The sequence below is a fragment of the Cottoperca gobio genome, chromosome 14 (assembly GCF_900634415.1).
Source record: "Cottoperca gobio chromosome 14, fCotGob3.1, whole genome shotgun sequence".
In the NCBI taxonomy this organism is placed as follows: Eukaryota; Metazoa; Chordata; class Actinopteri; order Perciformes; family Bovichtidae; genus Cottoperca; species Cottoperca gobio.
In genome coordinates this window covers 18,807,090-18,828,129 of record NC_041368.1, presented here as the reverse complement: position 1 = coordinate 18,828,129, position 21,040 = coordinate 18,807,090, and the positions used below count along the sequence as shown (strand labels likewise).

General features: G+C 43.1%; 1 protein-coding gene and 1 long non-coding RNA gene across 2 annotated transcripts; one reads left to right on the top strand and one right to left on the bottom strand.

The window, feature by feature from the left end:
• Nucleotides 1–337: 337 nt before the first annotated feature.
• On the bottom strand, nucleotides 338–2,794 carry LOC115018848 (tripartite motif-containing protein 16-like). Its single transcript, XM_029448079.1, has one exon. It carries the CDS (start codon nucleotides 2,724–2,726, stop codon nucleotides 1,050–1,052), a length of 1,677 nt encoding a protein of 558 aa, XP_029303939.1. The 5' UTR covers nucleotides 2,727–2,794; the 3' UTR covers nucleotides 338–1,049.
• Nucleotides 2,795–16,421: 13,627 nt separating this feature from the next.
• Nucleotides 16,422–20,587, top strand: LOC115018502 (uncharacterized). The gene is made up of 2 exons (XR_003833392.1): nucleotides 16,422–16,481; nucleotides 17,982–20,587. It is a non-coding gene; the product is annotated as an uncharacterized LOC115018502 (long non-coding RNA).
• Nucleotides 20,588–21,040: the final 453 nt, after the last annotated feature.

Here is a 21,040-nt window from a genome sequence, read left to right as displayed (position 1 = left end):
CATCAGCGTTTAATCAAATCATCTGTACACGATGATTTCCTAAACGTTGACCTCACATGTTGAGTGTTTTTGAGACGACGTGAAGCCTGTAAAGCTTTCTATAGTTCACATTTTATTCCTGCATGATTGTTGTGGAATGTTCATAGGTTGTGTAATAAATCTGAAAGTAACACATTCTGCTGAAACATTGTCTTTAAATGTTTTTCTTTGCAAACGAGCCAAGAGGATTATCTGATCTCTGCATTAATCTCCCCGTGTGTTTGTTGGAAAATATCTTTAAATAACTGATTGATTGGAAAGAAATTAAAGAAGAAAACAAAAAAATGTTGTGATTCTCACAATCAATTTATTTATTTGTAGAGTTTTGAACATTGACTTTTCATAAATGTTTCCTAAAGATTGTTAACATGTAAAGAGTTAAATTCACTCTTAAAAGGATGATTAGCAAACTCTTCTTCACAAGGTTACATTTACATTTTTACCAGTTTTATGATGTTAGCACTTTTTGAGTACAATAAAAAAGTGATTTTGTAATATTGGTACAACAGCATCACAGTGTGCAGTACGAACAGCATTATGTAGAGTAATACAAAGTAAACATTAAATATACATATTATTAAGATATGTCATAATAAAAATACATTTTAAAAACATGACATTAATTTGACAGCTCAAAGATCCAAATCCATTGATACATTTTTACATACATGATTTTGTTTTATTGATTTCTTTTGTTTATCTTACATAATCACGCCTGTATATATAAAAACTGATTAGACATTTTGTATATGCAATGTTTTTCCATGCACAGTATATAATGAAAATGTTTAGTAAATATAACTAAATATATATAATAGAATCAAATTTCAACAAACAAGGTTGTTTAATCCAAATAAAGAGAGAAATGATTTGTTTTCCATTTCACCATTTTACTGAATTGACACATTAAAAACAGAAAATATAAGAAAGAACATCACAGGCCCATCTATTACGTTTGATCTCTGCAGCAGACACACCTCAACATTTACTGTATAGAGACGAGTCACTCTTTAAACTCCTGTGAGCTCACACAACTCAGCAGTGCCTCCAGATGATAATGGAAGCCAGAATCCAGGAAAGAGAGGCTGAGTGAACGTGGTCTGGACTCTGTGGAGGAGAGTCATGGTTTCAGAGACGTTGTAGAAAGAGAGAGTCCCTGCCCTGTGATCCAGGTAAATTCCTACTCTGAAGGACCGAAGCCCTGAGATGGAAGTAGAAATAATGTTATGTTTGAAGTTATAACTGCCACTGTCACATTCTAATGACCAAGATTTGTCATTATATCCAAATAAACATTCTTCTGTGTTCCCTTTTCTTCTAATATCCTTATTTGCAACTGCTATACAAACCTCCCCGCTCCACTTCACCTCCCAGTAACAACGTCCAGTCAGACCCTCTCTACTCAGAATCTGCCGCCATTGATCAAATCTGTCTGGGTGATCTGAATATAACTGTTTTACTGCCATTAATGTTACTTTTCTGTTCCTGTCACTCAATGACAAACACCTGTGTGCTGTATTTGGATCCAGTGTGATTTGAGGAGAATATTTCATAAATTCTGCTCTGGTTCTGGGCTCTGCTTGAGGCATTAAAACATCCACTTCAGTCACTGCAAGTGAGATGTGTCTCCACTCCTCACTCAGAACAGCCTGCAGTTTATCTCTGGCCTCTGACACCGCCGCGGTCACATCCTCAAAAGAGCGCAGAGGACAGATATCAATGCTGGGTAAGTCTTTAGACTCACTCACACGTGACAGCGAGGGGTAGTTGTTTAGGAAATGCAAGTGATCCTCTGTGTGTGAAAGCTGCTGAAGCTCAGTGTCTTTCCTCCGCAGCTCAGTGATCTCCTGCTGCAGCTTCTCCTCAAACTCTTCAGCTTGACTCACTTGAGTTTTCTGCTGGGATCTGATCTCCTGCTTCACTTCAGAGCTTCTTTTCTTAATGAGATGGATCAACTCAGTGAAGATCTTCTCACTGTCCCTCACTGCTTCATCAGCAGAATGATTGATAGCCTCCACCCTCTGTTGAAGCACCTTGACGTCCTTTTCTCTGTCCTGGACTCTCTGTTGGACTTTTCCCCGGCTCACCCCAAGCTCCTTCTGCCTCTCAGCCCTCTCTGCTGCAGCGGAGACTGTGTCATGGCCTTTATGATCATCCATGGAGCAAAGATAACAAATGCACTGCTGATCAGTGCGGCAGAAAATCTTCATTACCTCGTCATGACGAGAGCAGATGTTCTCCTGAAGCTTTGAGGTGGCTTCAACCAGCTTGTGTTTCTTTAATGGAGCTACATCATAGTGAGGCTGCAGGTGTTGCTCACAGTAAGAGGCCATACACACCAGACAGGACTTGAAAGCTTTCAGTTTCATTCCAGAGCAGAAATCACAGGCCACATCTCCAGGTCCTGCATATGTAAGATCAGGTGAAGCGGCTTGAAGTTCTACTTTCTTCAGTTTCTCCACTAACTCTGCCATCATTGTATTTTTCACCAGGACAGGCCTCGGTGTGAAGCTCTGCCTGCACTGAGGGCAGCTGTGGGTTTTCTTCTCATTCTCTTCATCCCAGCAGTCTGTAATACAGCTCATGCAGTAGCTGTGCCCACAGGGAATAGTCACCGGATCCTTTAGAAGACCCAGACAGATTGAACAGCTCAGTTGTTCTCGATCCAGAATCACTTGCTGCGCCATTTCTTCTCTAGACAACAGTGAATATCAGTTAGTTTCACTCTCGGCTTTCAGATAAATGCTGTGCTCATTTCCTCATTGTGTGTTCACTCATCTGCAGTGTATGTGCGTTACAGCTCTTACATGTCATCACATGGTGCTTACACCCATCTTTAAACTATCAGATTTGTTAAAGGGGAGGGAACAACACATTTCTGAGCAGGAGGAGCCTCGCTGAGCCAGTAGATCAACTCTGGGTGGGGTTTTATAAAGTTGTCCTTCATTCCAGGAAGAGGAGCGGTTTGAGAGTTGCAGTCTGTTTTTAGCTCTCAGTTAGTCTGCCTTTCAGATAACTACAGAATAAATTAAAGAATACCTAATACTACTACGACTACTACAGTACTACTAATGATAATGATAATAATAAACATAGCACCTTACACCATACTTGTCAACATTGGAATTTCAAAATAAGGGAAGTTTTCTGGCGGACTCTGTCCATACCTTAACAGCTCTCAGCCACCAGCCCCCATATCATGTACATGTAAACACATAAAGGACGGGTTTATACATTCAGGAAATACATATTTATTTAAAGTATGTATTACTTGTACATACATGTTATAAGATGTATGTATTTTATTTATTAGTTATTATCATCAATTTATTTGATGATTGATGAGTTGTGTGGCTTTTGTTTCCCCGACGAGTAGCCTACTTCAGAGTCGGGAAACATGTCTGCTACACTGCGACTGAAATCATCACAGAAGCTGAAGGCTACATTATCTTTGGCGCAAAGCATTGACTTCTTTCCCTCAGCTTTGGTCACTTGGTCTGTCTCCGACACAGTTCTCGTCACACATGAAGTCATTGACAGTGTATGTTTGTGCCTCTTGGGCGTTCTTGTGCTTGGATGCTTTTTCTGCCGTGTGCGATGCTAACATCTGAATGGCACACTTTACAAAAAGCACGAGTTTACCCAACTCTGCTTTTTATTAAATTAGGGAAGGTCTCCTCCCATTTGTCTAGGTACTTGCATCAAGTTTTAACTTGTTTGGCAGGTTAAACCGCGTCTCCATCTATCTCCCGTTCACTGTGACTCATCCATATGTTTTCTTATTCTCTGTGTTATTGTTCTTGTTTTCTACTTCTGTGTGTTTACTGCCGGAAAACGTTTTTCAGCTAAAGTCAAACATAATACTGCCACCTGCTTTACCGGAGGTCACTTTACAATGTACACTTTTTTAAAATTAGGCTTATTTTTATTTTTGAAAGGTTAGAAATACGGGATAATTACTGGAACATATTTAAATGGGAGGACAGCGGGATAGAAGGAAAAATACGGGATAATCCCGGGAAAGACTGGAGGGTTGACAGGTATGCCTTACACATCTCTCTGTGGTTTTGTATTTGTTTTATGTAACTTTGTTATTGTTTCAGTCTTTTTGTGTCTGTTTGTAGTTCCTTTATGTCTCCCTGTGGTCATTTGGGTCTCTTCCTGGTTGGTACGTGTCTCGAGTGACATTTTGTAGGGGAAGGCCGGGAAAGTCCCTGAGACTTTGTACCTCTGACTCAGAGAAGGTTAAGACGGCGCTCGGTGCTCAAGGCATTCGCCTCCACAATCTGGATGAGCAGCTGTCATCCCTGTGCGTGGGAGTGAGGTCTCTGAGAGACAATCAGACGGCATTCCATAGCGACATAGGTGGTCAAGTGGACCAGCTGGCGATGCAGCTCCAACAGCCGAGGACATGCGTCCAGTCACTATGTTCTGCGATGGCCACGCCTCGGGGGCAGGCCGCTACCGGTCAAGGGGCGGCGGTCATCCCTCCCGTCACCACGGCTACTCCCCAGCCAATGATTCGTCTCTCCAGACCCGAACACTTCTCCGGAGATTTGGAGAATTGCAGAGCGTTCTTAACCCAATGTTATTTACATTTTGAATTAAAAGCTGCTTCTTTTCCAACTGAGCTTTCCAAGGTGGCGTATGTGATTTCTTACCTGTTAGGACGGGCGGAGGCTTGGGCTACGGCAGAATGGGCCAAGGAGGCACCAATTTGTCAATCCTTAGGAGCCTTCACAGAGACTCTAAGGAAGCTCTTCGACCACACTGCTCTGGGTCGAGAGGCAACCCGTGCACTCACCATTATTCGACAGGGGAACCGGCTGACTTCAGACTATGCTGTGGAATTCCGGACATTGGCGGCCGACAGTGGATGAATGAGCAGGCGTTGTTCGACGCATTCAGGAGTGGACTATCGGATCGTATCAAGGATGAGCTAGCACCATTGGAATTGCCCACAGGTCTGGACTCTCTTATTGCCCAGTGCATCCGAATCGACAACCGATTCCGGGAGAGAGAATGGGAACGAGGACTATCGACGGTCGCAGATCACAGATACGAGGGACAGAGTTTCTGGAGGAGGACCCTCTCGAGCGCTGACATCTGCCACGCTCATCTCGTCGTCAGAGACCATGATTCATCTCGTGCTGATCGATTCCGGCGCAGACGAGAGTTTTATGGATGAGGGAATGGCTATGAGGTTGGGTTTGAAGTTACACTTATTACCCGAGGTGTTGGAAATCAAGGCTCTGGACGACAGAATACTGTGTCGAGTTTCCCATATCACTCAACCTGTGCAACTGGTCATGGCTGATGGACATTCGGAACAGATTGAGTTCCATGTGTTTGAAGCTCCCACACACCCAATAATTCTGGAGTATCCGTGGCTAGTCCAGCACAACCCACACATGGACTGGGCCGGAGGAGAGGTATTGGGATGGCACCAGAGGTGTTCTACCACGTGTTTTCCAGACTGCAAGGAAGGAGGTCTGGGAATTACTATTTTGGACAAAAGACCAAGTGGAAGACTGGAGAGGGACTTTCCGGATTTGGCCAAGGTTCCGGCGTGCTACTTGGGGCTTAAAGAGGTCTTTAGTAAGACCCGGGCCACGGCTCTGCCACCTCACTGAGAGTATGACTGCCCGGTTGAACTACTTCCGGGCGCTGCACCTCCGAAGGGTCATTTGTATTCCCTGTCTGCGCCAGAGAGAGAGACTATGGGGAGTACATCGAGGGAGCCTTGGAAACTGGGATTATTCATCCTTCATCTTCACCTGCTGGTGCGGGATTCTTTTTCGTGGAGAAGAAGGACAAGTCCCTACGACCCTGTATTGACTATCGGGGTTTGAACAAAATCACTGTGAAGAATCTGTATCCCCTTCCACTTATTTCTTCGGCATTTGAGCTGTTACAAGGGGCCAAGATAATCATCAAACTGGACCTACGCAATGCGTATCATTTGGTGAGGATAAGGGAGGGGGATGAGTGGAAGACCACATTCAATACTCCCAGTGGACACTACGAATACCTTGTAATGCCCTTTGGACTAATCAAAGCTTCAGCAGTGTTCCAGGCCCTGGTTAATGATGTTCTCCAGGATATGCTTAATCGATTTGTGTCCGTGTATCTGGATGACATCCTCATTTTTTTCACCAGATGAGGAGACCCACATACAGAACGTCGGTCAAGTGTTACGATGCCTTCTCGACAACCTGCTGTTTGTCAAGGCGGAGAAATGTGAGTTCCACGTCAAGACTGTTTCGTTTCTGGGATTTATCATCGCTGAGGATAGCATTCGAATGGATGACGCGAAGGTCAGTGCGGTCACTCAGTGGCGAGGAGAAGGTAAGAAAGGTCAATATAGATTTTCAGATTCCTGAGGGGGGTCCCGATAATTGTCTTTGTGCCAGAGCAGTTGTGCCCACAGGTGATTCATTGGGCCCATACATCCCTTGTTTCCTGTCATCCCGGGGTTCGGAGGACCCTGTTCGCCATTCGGCAGCGATTTTGGTGGCCGGTCAGGGAGTACGTGGCTGCCTGTCCGGTATGTGCACGCAACAAGTCCTCACGTCAATCGCCATCGTGTCTTCTATGACCCCTTCAAGTGCCACATCGTCCTTGGGCAGAGATTTCTTTGGATTTCGTCACTGGACTACCCATTTCGGAAGGACAATCCACTATCCTAACCATGGTTGACAGGTTCAGTAAAATGGCACATTTCATTGCATTGCCTAAACTTCCGTTGGCGAAAGAGACGGCGGAGGTACTTCTCTCTCAGGTGTTCCGGATCCTGGTTTCCCGAGGGATGTGGTTTCCGATCGGGGTCTTCAATTTGTTTCTTGTTTTTGGAAAGATTTTTGTGAACTTTTGGGAGCCAAGGTTAGCCTTACATCCCCAGTCGAACGGACAGTCTGAGAGGATGAACCAGGAGTTAGACTCTAACTCCTGGTTCATCCTCTCAGACTGTCCGTCCGTTAGAGACTTGTCTACGGTGTCTCATCTCCCAGAACCCCATAACCTGGAGCAAGCACCTAATCTGGATTGAGTATGCCCATAATACCTTACCTGTCTCTTCTTCTGGTTTGTCCCCTTTCCAGTGTGCGTATGGGTATCAGTCACCTCTGTTTCCGGATCAGGACTTGGAAGCCAGTGTTCCTTCAGCCCAAGCTATGGTTCGTCGTTGTCGTCTGATGTGGAGTCGTGCAAAACAAGCTCTCCTCCTCCGCAATTTAAATGTCTACTGTTTAAATAATGTTCTAATAATGTTACAAGTGATGATCTGTCTATTTCTCTTTTCATGCATTTGCACAACTTTACAAGTTCCCTTAGCAAGCCAGGGTCAACTGCCTTTTCTTGTCGTAATGGGGGAGGACACAAAATATCCTCTCTTTAGATTTACATACTGATTAACTCTCTGAGAAAGAATCTTGGGTGTGCCATTTTCTTTAGTGTTTACATAACTGTTATCAAGGAGACGGTCAGGATACTATGTTGCTCCAAGAAACAAATGTCTATGTATGTATACCCAAAGATAAAAGGATGGAGTTTCCCAGGACTGGGTTCATCAGATTGGAGGGAACGACCTTACAAACATCAAAAGGAACTAATCTAACAGAGATCAGAGATCAGTTTATTGCTTGTTTACAGTGAATAACAGATGTGCTGATCAATCACCTATTGACTGCTGTGTTATTGTCCTATAGGTCATCAGCAGTTTGTCCCCTGTCCTCTGCTGTGTTTATGACTCAGTCACTAGAGTCAAGGGAACAAGTGTGTGTATAAATTGTCTATGTATTTTCATTCAAACTGTGCCCTCCTACAGACTACGTTGTATTCTGTAGAACTGGTGCCATTTGGGACCTCAAATAAATGCATAAAGACGACCCTGTCTCTATCACCATTTATTTGACTTTATATACATCTCTCCAGAGTAAAGCAGGAAAACTTCCACAACAACTTGGTGTCAGAAGTGGGATCATCGCAAGTTTCGTCTGGAACAGCAGGACGCTGGTGGTCGCGCCGGAATTCTTGAAATTCTCCTCTACCTCGACATCAAAATTAAAAGAAGAGAGGACTAGCGCCTGACTGGAACTGACCTAACTACGCATGATCCAACGAACTCAAACTCCTCCATAAACTCGGTGAGATGTTATATTTCCACTTTTAATATATTCTATTTTTAAAACTAAAGTAAGCAAACCTCATGACATTTTGTGAAAGACTATAAAGAGAATAATAGCATTATTCGACGTGTTGGACACGGGAAAGTTTTTGTGTAATTTGTACTAAGGGAAAACAAATATCATAATCGTTGACGGACGAATAGTAGGGAGTTCGAGTCTCCTGAAAGTAAGAAGTTCGAGTCTTCTGAAGGTTAACAGTGCGGTATCATTTTAATATTGCAACAAAAGGAGTTTGAGTCTCCTGGGAGAAGGAAGTTCGAGTCTTCTGAAGGTTAACAGTGCGGTATTATTTTAGCTACAATATTTTAGTATGGGTACTAAACAAAGTAAGGAGTTCGAGTCTCCTGAGGGTCCAATCGTAAATGTCATGAGGAAAAAAGAAATATGGTGAAGAGAGTTTGTCAAATTTATCAATTTGGATGGAAATGTTCGGATTTCCAAAGGGTGGTTTTTTTTTAAGCAAAGGACTTATAAGAGTTTAATGTTTAAGTTTAAGTTTCACAAAAGTGCAAAGGCCACAAGGCACCGCTGGAGATGCTGCAGCTGCTGCATGCATTTCTCCCCCTCCCTAGAAGAGGTGTGAAGAGATTTACGAATTGCAGCCGAAAGAGCTTCACTGCAAAAAAATATAAATTAGAAGGATGTTTGGATGTGAATGATTGTGAAAAATAGTTTTTTGGTATTGAGAAAGATAAGAAAGACGTAAAAAGTCAGATGTTCACCCCTGCGCTTCCCCCACCATATGTCCCTCTCAGTCTCAATCCACATAACCCACTTAACACACACACTGTCACGGCTTCTTTGTATCCCTCTGTCAAAGGCCGGCGTGATTCCCTCTTGGATAGCTGTCCGTTCCCACCTCTCCCTCCTGCGCCTCCTGCGCAACCTGCGCCTCCTGCGCAACCTGCGCCTGCTGCGCAACCTGCGCCTGCTGCGGAACCTGCGCCTGCTGCGCAACCTGCCCCTGCTGCGCAACCTGCCCCTGCTGCGCAACCTGCACAAACAGATCCTCTACCAGGACCACAAGATTCCGCTACACCACAAGAAGCGGAAGGAGGACATCGTCTGCTGCCCCCACCAGAGAACATTAATGAAGAAAAGGCCTCCACAGAATAACAGTGCCTGTTTCATCCGCAATAAACAAGTTCACTGGGTTTAAGACTGTCCAGAAAGACGCAACCGACAACAGGGACGCGAACAACAGGAATTCAGTCGTGACTACACAGCTGGAAACTGACGCCAAACAGACATTGGAGAGTTCAGTGAACACAGCCTGACAGGAGAGGAACACGCGCCGCCCGAAGCTACAGAACAGGGAAGTGAAACACACACATACACACAAATTGTCAATGCTATTGAACAGCTGCAGGGAGAAGTTATGAAACCAGTGGGCACATATGTAAAATACAATGCTAAGAATTCGTATGAAAAGTTCCCCACTCTGTCTTTGGACATCCTAGCAAAAAAGATTGTATTTTTGGTTGATTCAGGTGCCACTCACTGTGTTGTTAAAATTAGTGATCTGCCTGACTGCAAGTTGAGTGGCAGATACATCCATTCTATTGGAGCTGCGGGTGTTACTGTTAAAGAAAGATTCTCCATGCCAGTAAAATGCACAGATATCGGTAATAACAGCCACCCCTTTCCCTCATCTGTTAAACACAGTTTTCTATTATCAGTCTGTCCCATAAATTTGATGGGAAGAGATTTGATATTACAGTTTGGTCTCAACCTCATCTCCACCGATGAAGGTTCAGACGTTCATCTCCCATAATGCTCAACACTGCATTATGGCAACCTGATACATCATTTGTGTATCTTTGGCTCCTAAATGTTCCTGTATCAGAAAAACTGATACATTTGACTCATCAGCGGGTTCTTTCCAATGCTGTATTCATGCCTAATGATCATTTGCATTGTACTGTTCATGTGGCTGAAGGAGGTGCATATCAATGCTTTCAGCAGGATTTTCTTGTGGATGACATTAATGATGAGATAATGTTGAAGACTATGTATTGGAGCTCGCTGCGCAGCGCTATTTCTGTTATTCTCACACCCCGCCAATCATTATTGCATCAAGTGTCAGGGGAGGTGCCACATGTCTCTCTAGCAAAAGCTCCTGCAGACAAATGGCAAGATTTGGGCCCTCTCGTTAAAGATTGGGAGTCAGTTGATGACTGGCAACCCACACACACATCATTTATTATGTACTCTCCCTCTAAAGACGTCTATAAAAATGACATCAACTGTACAGCACACACACTCCGCTCTGTAATATACATTGACTCTGAAGACACTCCAGGAGTGCCTCCTACATAAGGTACATAATTTGCACATGTTTCTGATCTCCCACTGGCTTTGTCAGATGTTCCAAGAACATTATGGGCAGCTCACAAATATGATGTAGGTTTAATTCGCTCCGCTGATCCTGTGATTATCACTCCCAAATCATCGTATCGCCCAAATCGACCTCAGTATCCACTTAAACGCGAAGCTATTGACGGCATTAGACCTGTATTCACTTCTCTGTTACAGCAAGGCATTATTATTCCATGCAAAGACTCTCCAGTACGAACACCTGTGTTTCCTGTGAAAAAGATTCGGGACAAGCCACCTGATGAATGGAGATTTTTACAGGATTTACGTGCTGTAAATGAGGCCGTACATGCACGCGCTCCGCTCGTGCCCAACCCTTACATCATTCTCTCTCAGGTTCCCGCTTCCGCAATCTACTTCATAGTTGTTGATCTCTCTAATGCTTTTTTCAGTGTCCCTGTTCATAAGGACAGCCAATTTTGGTTTGCATTTGAGTTTGATGGAAAGCCCTACACATTCACACGTCTGTGTCAAGGGTATTGTGAATCACCCACAGTCTATAATATGGCATTATGTTCTCGTCTGTCTTCTTTACAGATGTCTAAGGGAACGGCCCTTATTCAATATGTTGACGACATTATGATCTGCTCACCAACCGAAGCCCAATGTCAAACTGAAACTGACTAAAACATTTGGCTGCTGAGGTTCATAAAGCTAGCCTGTCTAAACTTCAGTATGTACAGAAGTCTGTCACTTTTCTGGGCCACATCATTTCAGGGGTTGGTAAAGCTCTCTCTGGCAAGCGTATTGCATCATTAGCTGCATTACCAAAACCTGTCACTAAGAGACAGATGATGTCATTTTTGGGTATGTGTTCATACTGCAGATCATTCATCCCTAACTATTCTCCCCTTGAACAACCACTCAGACTAATCACTCACGAGTCTGGGTTAAAACCTGCCAATCGGTTACAATGGACACCTGAGGCTGATGCTGCATTTTTAAACATGAAGCTAGCCCTTCAATCCCCTCCTACGCTGCCTGATCCTACTAAACCTTTCACCCAAGCGGTTGATGAACGTGATGGCTGTATGACTTCTGTACTATTGCAGGATCATAGGGGAAAACTGAGGCCTGTTGCCTATTTCTCCTCCAAATTAGATGCTGTGGCTGCAGGTCTCCCTAAATGTCTTCGTGCTGTAGCTGCTGCTGAGAAAGCACTCACTTCCTCACGTGACATTGTCGGCTATGCTCCATTGACGGCTATGCTCCATTGACGGCTATGCTCCATTGACTCTTTTGGTGCCTCATGCTGTGTCTCTCATCCTGTGTGAACAGAGAACTTCACACCTCTCTGCTGCTCGCTATTTAAGATATCACACATGTCTTTTGGACATGTCAAATGTTGTAGTCAAAGGTTGTACTACTCTGAATCCTGCATCTCTTATGCCCTTACCTAATGACGGCGATGAATACGACTGTGTTGCCGAATTACACATTGTGTGCACACCACGACCTGACCTTAAAGACATACAGTATATCTCAAAAGTGAGTACACCCTTTAGATTTTTGCAAATATTCTGTTATATCCTTTCAGGGGATAACATTATCCTACTGAAACTTTGATATAACTTAAAGTAGTCAGTGTGCTGCTTGAATAACAGTATAGATGTATTGTCCTTTGAAAATTACTCAGTACACAGCTGTTAATGTCTAAACAGCTGGCAACAAAAGTGAGTACACCCCATAGTGAACATGTCCTAATTGTGCCCAATGATGTTGTTTTCCCGCCCTGTTGTCATGTGACTCGTTAGTGTTACAAGGATTCAGGTGTAAATGATAAGCAGGGCTGTTAAATTTGGTGTTTTGGGCACAATTCTCTCTGAATGCTGGACAACATGGCACCTCATGGCAAGGAACTCTCTGAGCGGCTGAAAAAAAGGATTATTGCGCTTCACAAAGATGGCCTTGGCTATAAGAAGATTGCCAACACCATGAAAATGAGTTGCAGCACAGTGGCTAAGATCATACAGCGGTTTTCCAGGACAGGTTCCACTCGGAACAGGCCTCGCCAGGGTCGACCAAAGAAGTTGAGTCCACGTGCTCAGCGTCATATCCAGAGGTTGGTTTCCAAAAATAGACGTGCGAGTGCTTCCAGCATTGCTGCAGAGGTTGCAGAAGTGGGATGTCAGCCTGTCAGTGCCCAGACCATACGCCGCACACTGCATCAAATCGGTTTGTATGGCCGTCGCCCCAGACAGAAGCCCCTTCTGAAACCGATGCATAAGAAAGCCCGCAAACAGTTTGCTGAAGACAATGAATCCAAGAACATGAGTTACTGGAACCATGTCCTGTGGTCTGATGAGACCAAAATAAACCTGTTTGGGTCAGATGGTGTCCGGCGTGTGTGGCGGCACCCTGGTGAGGAGTACCAAGACAAATGTGTTTTGCCTACAGTCAAGCATGGTGGTGGCAGCATCATGGTCTGGGGCTGCATGAGTGCTGCCGGCACTGGGGAGCTGCATTTCATTGAGGGACACATGAATTCCAATATATACTGTGACATCCTGCAGCAGAGCATGATCCCCTCTCTTCGGAAACTGGGCCGTAGGGCAGTTTTCCAACATGATAATGACCCTAAACACACCTCCAAGATGACAACGGCCTTGCTGAAGAAGCTGAAGGTTAAGGTGATGGACTGGCCAAGTATGTCTCCAGACCTAAACCCAATTGAGCACATGTGGGGCATCCTCGAGAGGAAGGTGGAGGAGTGCAAGGTGTCCAACATCCGTGCGCTCCGTGATGTCGTCGTGGAGAAGTGGAAGAAGATTCCAGAAGCAACCTGTGCAGCTCTGGTGAATTCCATGCCCAGGAGGGTTAAAGCAGTGCTAGATAACAATGGTGGTCACACAAAATATTGACACTTTGGGCACAATTTAGACATGTTCACTATGGGGTGTACTCACTTTTGTTGCCAGCTGTTTAGACATTAACAGCTGTGTACTGAGTAATTTTCAAAGGACAATAAATCTATACTGTTATTCAAGCAGCACACTGACTAATTTAAGTTATATCAAAGTTTCAGTAGGATAATGTTATCCCCTGAAAGGATATAACAGAATATTTGCAAAAATCTAAAGGGTGTACTCACTTTTGAGATATACTGTACCTTTGACTAATCCTGATCTTGTTCTGTATGTTGATGGGTCCGCATCTCGTAACCCAGATGGTTCTAATCGTGTTGGTTTCTCTGTTGTTTCAGACTCTGCTGTACTCTGTTCTGGTCCTCTTCCATGTCACCTCTCAGCACAGGCAGCTGAGCTTGTGGCCCTAACTGAAGCATGCTCTACAGCCAAAGGAAAATCCGTAAATATTTACACAGATTCTAGGTATGCTTTTGGGGTTGTCCATGATTTTGGAGCTATTTGGAAGTGTAGATCTTTTCTCAGATCTGACGGTAAACATGTCCTCAACCACGTGTTAGTGTTAGTAGCCGGATGAAGTGCATAGAAGTCCTTAATGAGAGTCTTGTTCACTATTAAGCTCGAGGCCGACCAGGAGCGTGCTTCCGGGCTATAGCCTTCCCAGTCCACCAGGAATTGCTTGCCCCGTCCCCGGTTACGGACCGCCAGGAGATTCCGGACCTTGTAAACCAGGGCCCCCTCATTGGCAGGAAACAGTGGAGGCTGGTAGCCATTGGTACACTGAAAGGGAGAGAGGCCCGTGGCAGCTGTGGGAAGGGTGTTGTGTGCGTACTCCACCCAGGTGAGATGGTCGCTCCAGGTGGCCTGGTTCTGTGAGACTAGACAGCGAAGGGTGGTCTCCAGCTCTTGGTTGAGCCACTCCTACTGCCCGTTTGACTGAGGATGGTAGCCGGAAGACATGCTGACGGTGGCTCCCAAGAGTTGACAAAACTCTTTCCAAAATGAGGAGACAAACTGTGGACCCCTGTTGGACACAATGTCGCAGGGAAAACCATGGATCCTGAACACTTGGTTCATCATGACCTCTGCCGTCCTCCCTTGGCAGAGGGGAGTTTGGCGAGAGGAATGAAGTGAGCCATCTTGGAGAAGCGGTCAACCACCGTCAGAATGGTGGTATTTCCCTTAGAAGGAGGGAGTCCAGTCACAAAGTCCATAGAAATGTGGGACCAGGGGCGTTGGGGCACAGGTAGCGGCTGTAACAGGCCCACCTGGGCCCAGGAGGAGGTCTTGCTCCGGGCCCACACCGGACAGGCTGCCACATACTCTGCCACCTCTTTCTCCATGGCAGGCCACCAGAAGCGCTGTCTGATCACAAACATAGTCCGCCTAACCCCTGGATGGCACGTGAGCATAGACGTGTGAGCCCAGTGGATTACCCTGGAGCGGAGAGACAAGGGAACAAATAACCTGTTGCTTGGGCACTCACTAGGTGCCGGGCTCACAACATTAGCCTGCTTCACGTCTGATTCTATTTGCCAAGAAACTGCTCCGACCACACGGTTCAGTGGAAGGATTGTCTCGGGTTCTTTGGCAAGAGGTTCTGGGTCATAAAGACGAGACAGAGCATCTGGCTTGCAGTTCTGGGAACCAGGGTTAGGGTTAGGGTTACCCTAACCCTAAAAAACAATGTCCACCTGGCCTGGCGAGAGTTGAGGCGTTTAGCCTTCCTGATGTACTCCAGGTTTTTATGGTCCGTCCAGACTAAAAAAGGCTGCTCTGCCCCCTCTAACCAATGCCTCCATTCCTCAAGTGCAGCTTTCACTGCTAACAGTTCCTTATTCCCCACATCATAATTATTTTCAGCTGGTGTTAGCTTACGTGACAGGTAGGCACACGGATGCATCTTGTTGTCCTCCGCAGACCTTTGCAACAGGAACCCCCCAATGCCCTCATTGGAGGCGTCAACCTCGACCACAAACTGGCGTAGAGGATCCGGGATGGTGAGAATGGGAGCTGTGGTGAACCTCTCCTTGAGGCTCTGGAAGGCAGTGTCGGCCTGGGGGGTCCATCTGAAGAGGACCTTTGAGGAGGTAAGCACATGCAATGGGGCTGCAACCGAACTGAAATTCCGAATGAATCTCCTGTAGAAATTAGCAAATCCTAGGAACTGCTGAACCTTCTTTCTCGAGTCCGGTGTCGGCCAATTGGCTACTGCACTGACCTTGGCAGGGTCCATCTGAATCTGGTTCGCCGTGACGATGTACCCTAGGAAGGACACAGATTCTGCGTGGAACTCACACTTTTCCGCCTTGACGTATAACTGATGTTCTAGTAGTCTCTGTAACACCTGAAGAACATGGTTAGTATGAGTGCCTGGGTCTGGGGAAAAAATCAAAATGTCATTGAGGTACACAAATACGAAGACATTCAAGAATTCCCTCAGAACCTCATTTATAAAGGCCTGGAACACTGCTGGAGCATTGCATAGTCCAAAAGGCATTACACGATACTCATAGTGGCCACTAGGTGTATTCAAATCAAATCAAATGTATTTGTATAGCCCAATATCACAAATTATACATTTTTCTCAGTGTGCTTTACAGACTGTACAGGTTACGACATCTTCTGTCCTTAGATCGCCTTAGATCGCATCGCACAAGGAAAAACTTCCTAAAAGAAACCCCAAAATTAAAGGGGGAAAAATGGAAGAAGCCTCAGGGAGAGCAACTGAGGAGGGATCCCTCTCCCAGGACGGACAGACGTGCAATAGATGTCGTGTGTACAGGATAAACAACATAGTACAAATACAACATTTGACAGAAATTATGTTGTGTTGGAAAAAAACAAAACAAAATAGAAAGTATGGATGAATCCAGGAAAATGTCAATAAGGCTTCCCGTTGTCCAGCAGGACCAAGTCAGCAGGCGCTGTCACGATTCATGATCCTGACGTAAACTTTATCAGTGGCAACCTGCCACATGAGAGACAGACACTCCGGGGATGATACATTCGGATGGTGAGTTAGTAACATACATTTACATAAATGCATACAGATAGAGAGGGAGAAGAAGAGATGGAGGGGAGGAGAGAGGAAGAGAAGGAAGAGAGCAGGGAGGTGTCCCCCGGCAGTCTAAGCCTTTAACCAATACTAACTGACTCACTCAACCCTAGTCTTCATGCAGGATTGTGGCGGGATGGATTAAGCACAAAAACCAGCAACCCGTTTACTTCCAGCATGCTGAAAATCACCTAGACAGTCCTAGAAGTGCCCCCGAGCAATGCTCTAACCACTTACTGCACAAAAACAACAAACAAAAATAAAAAAGAGATCAATAGAGACAGCCAGTGTGTCACATTGCTTATGCCTAACAGGAATAAGGGTTTCAAATTATTTACCAGCCCTCAACTCCCCAATAGCAGCTCAGGAAAACAACCTATATCTAATATGCAACAGTTTTGGTACTTGGAGCACATTTGGACACCCAGCTCTGTCTCTTTGCATTATTTATAAAGAGTTCATTTTGTGGTTAAAATCATCAAATCTGATTCAAATGTGTGATTTTGTTTTAATGTGCAACTCCTACAACAAAATGGGGCCTAATCAGTCTGTGTTGTACCTTTGTGACTTTTTAAAAATGCATACATATAGTACGTATACTATATATTTAGAGAGTTTTTAACATTGTCTTTTCACATTGTAGGGAAAGTCTGTCACCCAAAGAATTACTTCTTATCTTTAATCCATTAAAACCACTGGTTGCATTATTTGAAACTTGTCTAACAAGCGAAATTTAAGTACAAATATAGATATATTTTTGCTTTAAGGTTACATTTGTCTTCAAGAGAATGAGCAGCTGGATATTCAAAATGTCGTATCTGTGTCATGACTGTGTTGCTGGATGCACTGACTGATGTGCCAGTTATATTGTAGTTAACTTAACTATCTTTTAAAACAAAAAGCATTTATTTGATGTGATATTTGTGTGACAGACATTTACTCCCAACTAAAGCCTCAAATATCGAATTGGTATTCTTGCTCACAGATTTAAAAAAAACTTAAGCTACATGTTTTGATTTGCATTTTAATGCTGAATCATGAACAAGTGAGACCATCACTGATGCTTCACTGCCGGCCTCTCTTCTGCCTTCTTACACTGTGGGGACTCTGCAGACAGGTGGCGCTGTTCCTTCAGAGCAAACAGCCAAAGCTGTAGGAGTTACATCAGAATCAGAGGGAACCTTTGGAACAGATCACTTCCATTACATCCATTGCTTTTAATAAATACGCAGAGAAAAGAACAACAAATAGTCCCTTATGGATCACGTAGAAACTGCTTCCACAGCTGTGAGACAGACTGCACATCTTCTCAGTCATGGTCTCATTTGTTTACATTTGAATGATTATGTATTGATGTTATCATTCATACATCGTAAATCAAACTTTCAAGTGTTGAGTTCAACAATGACAAGGTCAAATCGTGTCTGTTTTTTTATGTTATTTATTATGTTGTTTCAGGAACATTACCATCGCCCTTAGATTGAGTCTGACTGTTGGGGAAGCTGGTGTTTTTGTGAAATGTGAAATAATTTAGTGCAAACAGGCCCCAAGACAGAAATGAAAGCTGCAGTAGCTTTTATTAGTTTAATATATGTCATTTCTCAACATGCTTAATGTTCCGTAAATACAGTAAATCAGTCAAATATGATTTAGATCCGATATGACTGATACGTGTCGCTGTATTGTATTTTCTTTTGTTTTTTGAAATGTAAAACTTTGTATTCTTCATATTCAGGCGTTTTAAATCCTGAGTGAAGAAATAGTATCGTAGCTTCACTGAGTTGCTCTCATGGTGAAATATAAAATGGTTAAATTTGGTGCAATAATCTGTTGTATGTATGTATTGTACTGTGGAAACTTTGATACTATCACTTTTTATTATGGTTGTATTTTTATACTTGTGTACAAGGCCTTCTATCACTTCTTTTGTTGATGTGTGTCGTGTAAACAGGTTACCCAAATGTCACATACAAACATCCTTCTCACCCTCCTTTACCAAAGACTATGACGTGATCTAACTGTAGGCACTTCGCTATTTGATTTAAGAATAATAATCCGACACCTCACAAAAGAACCTAAGCATGAAAGTTAAGATGTAAAATGTAAATGAAAAAGCACTTGGAGACCACTATCCCATCAAAGATAGTATGATTGTTTGAATTAGTAAAAGAAACCTTTAAATTGTTGCATCTGCAGCCATTAAAATGCCACTTTCTTGAATGCATTGTAAATTGATATACATTGACAATGTAAACTTAGTTCCTTGCATCTTATAGTATTTATATCATCTGTTATTCAACCTTTAAAGTAGTTCTCTTTTTATATATAATTCACATGTATGGAGTTTATGGCTGACACGATGCCTGGCTGTTTTACATTCTTACGTTTTATTTACAGTGTTTGTGTTTGAATGGTTGTTAAGTTTTTGTTATTACTCATTTAGTTGTTCAGTCTTTTTGATGCTTATGATGAGGTGGAGTCTGATGAGATATACATGCTGGCTGAATGCACTGTCAGCTGGAAAAATCCTTTTTCACAGAAGACGTTTTGACACGTCACAGTACAGAAATCACAGTCACGGCTTACTGAGACATTTGAATATACCCTTAATGTTACTAGTCAAGATGTCCGCTGTGAAAAAGGCCTTTTGTTGTCCCGCTCCATCTTTTAGGTAGCCTCTGCTCCACTAGCTTCTGCAACTTAATGTTTGTTATTTTAGCTGAAACATGTTTTGGGGTTTGTATATCCATATTCTAGGCCAACTGGGTATTTACTCTTGTACTGAAGAGCACCTTGTCTTTAAACTAACGTGGAAAAAAAGATTATTTTGTCAACGTTCAACAGCTCCCTGAAAGAACAGTTTGTAGCGTCTCTACCACCAACTTCTGTAAACCCATGCAATCTGTCATTGAAGGCGTGTTTCACTAGCGGTCCTTGGTCCATATTCTAGACACATGGATATTCCCACGAAGGTGTTTGGCTTGTGGGAAGTGATGTTTGGTGAAGGCAGCTAAAAACAGACAACACAAAAAGATGATATTAAAATGATGGTTGTTATCTGGGCATATGGAGTAAACCAAATCCTGTTGAGCAAGGCTGTGTTGGATTATAAATCATTTGTGTTACAAGTGTGATATTAATTGAGGCTTTTATTACCTCTAGTAGTAGATATTCATTTATCTCAGAATTTAGAAAGAAACCCAAATGAATGTTTCATCTTTTTAGAAAGACTAGTGATGACACCTGCTCTCCTGAGATGGATCAACTTTGGTTTGAAGCACAACATGGTTGCGACCAGGATTAGAGATGGAAGTGTTTGACTTTGTTAAGATTGGGGTAAGAATTTAAGCAGGACTTCCTTTTCCATAAGAATGTCTGAACATCACGACAGTTTTGTGTCATATCATCTGAGATATTTGTCTTTCCTCACTGTTAGCAGACTTGTTTTAAACAGTAAAGACCTTCACATGATAACAGTGTAATGACTGATGTGTTTGCCAGCATGTGAAGTGTAACCTCAGAGCACCCCGTGTACATCTGTTTCACATGCTTTGTTAAATGTAGGACAAGGTGTAAGAACTTATATGTTGCAAAATGCTGTTTCTTTCTTGAGTTTTGTTTACTTGATGGACAGCACTGACATGTTGTAATCATGACCCTCCAAGGAGGACACTGCAGAAGGATCAAGAGATTAATGGATGATTATGGAAGGTGGATCACCTAAAATAGACTCAATGATGTGGTTAATTTATTGACACTACTGTCGTTTTTATCTGTAATATTTCAAGTTAAATCAGTGCACAGGAGTTGATAGTTTATGTTATATTTCCTTTATTTTCATTGTTTAAGTGATTTCTTTCTCTCACCATCATCAGCGTTTAATCAACACGTGGTCTGTTGTCTGTACACGATGATTTCCTAAACGTTGACCTCACATGTTGAGTGTTTTTGAGACGACGTGAAGCCTGTAAAGCTTTCTATAGTTCACATTTTATTCCTGCATGATTGTTGTGGAACGTTCAAAGGTTGTGTAATAAATCTGAAAGTAACACATTCTGCTGAAACATTGTCTTTAAATGTTTTTCTTTGCAAACGAGCCAAGAGGATAATCTGATCTCTGCATTAATCTCCCCGTGTGTTTGTTAGAAAACATCTTTAAATAACTGATTGATTGGAAAGAAATTAAAGAAGAAAACAACAGATTTTTGTGATTCTCACAATCAATTTATTTATTTATTTGTAGAGTTTTGAACATTGACTTTTCATAAATGTTTCCTATAGATTGTTAACATGTAAAGAGTTAAATTCACTCTTAAAAGGATGATGAGCAAACTCTTCTTCACAAGGTTACATTTACATTTTTACCAGTTTTATGGTGTTAGCACTTTTTGAGTACAATAAAGAAAAGTGATGTGATTTTGTAATATTGGTACAACAGCATCACAGTGTGCAGTACAAACAGCATTATGTAGAGTAATACAAAGTAAACATTAAATATACATATTATGAAGATATGT